Source organism: Phragmites australis, chromosome 10 (genome assembly GCF_958298935.1).
Source record: "Phragmites australis chromosome 10, lpPhrAust1.1, whole genome shotgun sequence".
Classification (NCBI taxonomy): Eukaryota; Viridiplantae; Streptophyta; class Magnoliopsida; order Poales; family Poaceae; genus Phragmites; species Phragmites australis.
Genome location: NC_084930.1, coordinates 32,196,965 through 32,201,038, shown reverse-complemented (window position 1 = coordinate 32,201,038; position 4,074 = coordinate 32,196,965). Strand labels below are relative to the sequence as shown.

Below are 4,074 nucleotides of genomic sequence, written 5' to 3'. Positions count from 1 at the left end.
GTAACTGGCTAAATGGGATGAGTTAAAAACTTTTAAACTACATTTTAGTTAGAACTAGTGCTTTTTGTTGGGCAATTTGGTTAAATAGAAATGATATAGTCTTTGACAAGGTAAAAGTTTACTCTTTCATGTAGGTTCTTTTCAGGGCGCATATTGAATTCGTCATTGGTCTTTGCTACATAAGACGGAAGATCGGTATCTTATAAATGATGAATGTCGAAGATTGAAAACAACAGTGATGGAGTTTTATGCCTGATATGGTTGGTTGTTTAGCAATAGACTTTGTGCTTGACTTTATCTAGCCGATTTTGAGGATACTTTTGTTTTTACATAATTTATCCGGAATGCCGGCTGTTATATCAAACTTTGTATTAATGAACGGCTATGTGCATAACTTTATTAAGAAGCCGGAATAATCTTATTCCTTCATCTAAAAATAAGAGGGAGCATAAATCACAAGTGGACAGATCACCCGTAGCATGATAATCTGAATTTCTGATGTACTGATGCTACCACCCTACAACTCCACAACAATCCTGTGTACCCTTTCCTTGGGCATGGCCTCCAGCTGAAGAATCACCAGCCCAGAGCAAGAATCGTAGGAGAAGTCCACCTGAGCCGAACCCAGCATGCACTTCCTTGGCCCGACTGAAGAGTAGGCACCGAACCTTCCACACCCCCTCACCTCCATGCAGACCAATCCCATTGCCTCGGAGATAGAAGTAGAGCCGTTGCCGTCGACCAGCTTTGCGCTGTCGAGGAGGTGGTAGGTCAGGCCTTCCACTGCCGCTCCGCCGTTGAACATGTCGACGAGCCCGATCGGGGCGAACCTGAACCCGGGTGCCAAGTCCTGTAGTGGCATGATCCCATCAATTTGTAAGTTCACAATTGCCAAGCTTTTGTGGTACAACTACACTTCAGGTTGGACACAGCAAAAGTGATTAAGGAAATTGGGCTCTGACCTTGATCGGTGACACGGTGAGGACGTCATGCTCCAGGACTTTCAAGGAGATGGGCAATGCTGCGCCGTTCGGAAGGACGACAAGGTGGCCACTAGCATGGAGGTACACGGCGCAGTCACCGTTCCATTCGGGGTCCGTTGCGGCCTCGGAGATGAGATGGACGTCGCTGCCCTTGACGCCGCACGTCAGGGCCTCGGTGCCGGTCTGGTGGAAGATGTTCTTCTTCTCTACGGAGCTCCAAGCCGCGCCCTGGCAGTTGTACACGCCGAGAACGCCGGTGAACTTGTTCATGTTCCATATCTTGAGCAAGCTGCGGGAATCAAGCCAAGGCACGGAATTGTCAGTGACATGCCCCAAAAAACACTTGCAACCTGTGAACAAATCAAGAATGGAGCAGAGGGGATCGAGCTCACCTGACGCCGTCGCGTGTCGGGTCGATGAAGAGGCAGTCCTTGGTCGGCCGCCCTGGCAGCCGTGCGCGAAGCACGGAGCCGTCAGGTAAGATGATCTTCTTCAGCAGCTCAAAGTTGTGCTTCCCGGGGGCATCACTGCAAATTCATCATCAAGAACACAAATCAGCTACATTTAGACCGGACATAGCATCAAAACTTCTGGTGTGGAATGAATTGGCAACCTGACATAGACGGGGCCGCCGCTAATCGCGCGGGCCGAGCCGTGGTAGTCTCCAGCGGGGTGGAGCGAGTGGAACATGTCCCAGTCCGGCAGCATGAACTCGCCGAGGAACACGCTGTTGTAGGACACCGAGGCGATGTGGATCGTGTGCGACACGGGATCACTCGGGTAGAAATCATCTGACGCCCTCACCACCGCCGTCTGCTTGGAGCTGCCGATTTGTCACAACAAATCACGATCGAATTGGTCACGATTCCACGAAAGGGCTATGAATTTACGGTTGGAATTGTGAAAGCGGCTGGATCGGATCGCGTACCAGTAGAGGGCGTCGGTGTTGTGGCTCATGCAGGCGATGATGCCGTTCTCCGGGAAGTTCTTGGCGATGGAGGCGTCGAGCGCCTGGTGGTACTGCCTCGTTAGCTGCACGCGGCCGCCGTGGCCGGCGCCGAGCGTCTCAAGGATGCACTGCACGTCCACCTTCACGCCATCGACGCCGGCGGCGGCGAGGTAGGCGTGCAGCTCGTCGTAGAACCGGTACACGGCGCGCGGGTGCACGAGGCCGAGCCCCTGGGTGGTGAGCACGTCGGTCTTCATGCCGGGCTCGTTCTCCACGACGCCCGGCGAAATCTTGGGGAATTGCATGCTGGAGCGGTAGTGCTCCGTCCCGGCGGCGCCCGGCCGGACGCCGCCCCAGTAGCCGGTGATGGCGTGCCAGACGTAGACGTACTTGAGCCCGTATTCCTCCTTCGCCGCGCGCACCACCGTCTTGATGCCGGCGGCCGGGTCGTCGATGTTCTGGAACTTGCTGTTCTCCTTGATGCCGGTGAGCCGAGACAGGCGGGGCGGCTTATCCTCGCCAGCGGGCTCATCGGTGGTGTCTTGGTCGGTACCGACGGACTGCCAGCCGTCGTCGATGATGACGAACTTGGGCGGCGCACCACCGGCAATGAGACTGCGCAGCCCGGCCTCGACGCCCTCCTGGGTCACGTCTTGGTAGAAGGCGTCCCAGGTACACCACCCGAAGTAATCCACGATGCCCGGAAGCTTCTTCTCGAGGCGGAGCCGGAAGGTCTTGAGGGCGGACTTAGCCGCAGCAACGGCGCCGGCGATGGCCGCGAAGGGGTCGGACTCTGTGGCGCCCACGAAGAGCGCGCGCTCGAAGGATGCCGCGCGCGTGTCGGGGTCCCCGCTCTCGACGCAGAGCTCCAGCTCATCGCCCGCGCCTCCCTGGAGACTGGCCCGGAACGCGCCCTGCACGAGCGGGAGGAACACGACGTACGCGTCCTCGCCGCCGGCACCGGCGCCCCTGGACTCTACGAGGAGGAACTGCGTCTCGTGCGGTACGTCGCCGCCCTTCTCCCCCATCCGCTGCGCCATCCACCACAGCTTGAACCGGAAGCACGCCATGAACCGCACGCCCCTGCCCAATTGCCAAAACCAATGCCAATTGGCAAGATGAACCAATGGACGGGGGCATTTTTTATTTTATTTTCTCATGTTCTCAGATTCAAGATCGAACCTCAGGGCCCCGAGAGAGACGACGTGTCTGGAGGCCGGCTCGGCGAAGTCGGCGCCGAGGAAGACCCCGTCGACCGCTCCCCCTGCCGCTGCGGACGACGCCACCACCGCGTCCGGCACGTCGGACAGCACGGTCCGCCCGCAGACCGACAGCGTGCCGCCGGCGAGCTTGACGGACGAGGCGATCGTCATCTCCTCCTCCTGTCTCTTCCTCTGTGACTGCTTGGACGGCGAGACGCTGCTCAACGGCGATGACGACCCCTTGGCCGCCGCGAGAGTCCTGAACGAACACCTGCTCCCGCATCCAACACAAAACAAAAACAACACAGACATCAGGACCAAGAACAACCCCGAGGCTGCAACGACAACAAGAACAACGGCGAGAGCACAAGTACGGATGGATTGGCACGCACCGAGGAGTGACGCAAGGAGGAGGGAGGCGGCAAAGATACGAAGTGCGTGGCGCGGATGCGAGGAGCAGAGAGCGGGACGGGCAGGTATATATACGCCGCAGCAGAGGAGACGGGAAAGAGGAGGAGGCGACGGCCCTGCTGCAGCTGGAGCTCAACCTGCGCGCCATCACGGACAGTCGGACATCGGCGGCGGTTAGATCTGTTGCTGCTACAATCCAGCACGTCATGGACGGGAGTACGGGATCGGAGCGGATTGGGCGGCCCGGCGGGTGGGCGAGTCCGTGAGTGGCCTGTGAGGCGTGGGGTGAGATACTACAACTAGCATTATTTTTTATAAGGTATAGGAAAAAAAATAAAGATGTCGTCTATTAATTATGTAGCATGAGAGAAATATTTATATAGAAAATATTTTTCCAATGTTATCTATTATTTTTTGTCTTAATTTTTCACTTATCATTTATTAATTAGGTGTTATATAGATTATTTACCGATAAATTATACAATGACTTGTATATTATGTGTATCAATAGATGATATGGAATGGTAAT

The 4,074-nt window shown here is 55.7% G+C and overlaps 1 protein-coding gene across 2 annotated transcripts; it reads right to left on the bottom strand.

Annotated features, from left to right (window-relative positions):
* Window positions 1-354: 354 nt before the first annotated feature.
* LOC133930778 (probable galactinol--sucrose galactosyltransferase 6) lies at window positions 355-3,837 on the bottom strand. Of its 2 annotated transcripts, none has more exons than XM_062377506.1 (7): window positions 3,527-3,837; window positions 3,115-3,405; window positions 1,912-3,015; window positions 1,597-1,806; window positions 1,376-1,510; window positions 963-1,272; window positions 355-850 (listed from the first exon to the last, which is right to left on the bottom strand). In XM_062377506.1, exons 1-7 carry the CDS (start codon window positions 3,751-3,753, stop codon window positions 518-520), a joined length of 2,610 nt encoding a protein of 869 aa, XP_062233490.1. In that variant the 5' UTR covers window positions 3,754-3,837; the 3' UTR covers window positions 355-517. The 2 variants fall into 2 exon arrangements, with proteins under 2 accessions (XP_062233490.1, XP_062233491.1); XM_062377507.1 differs by having other exon boundaries at window positions 3,115-3,406; window positions 3,531-3,837.
* Between the last annotated feature and the right edge of the window lie 237 nt (window positions 3,838-4,074).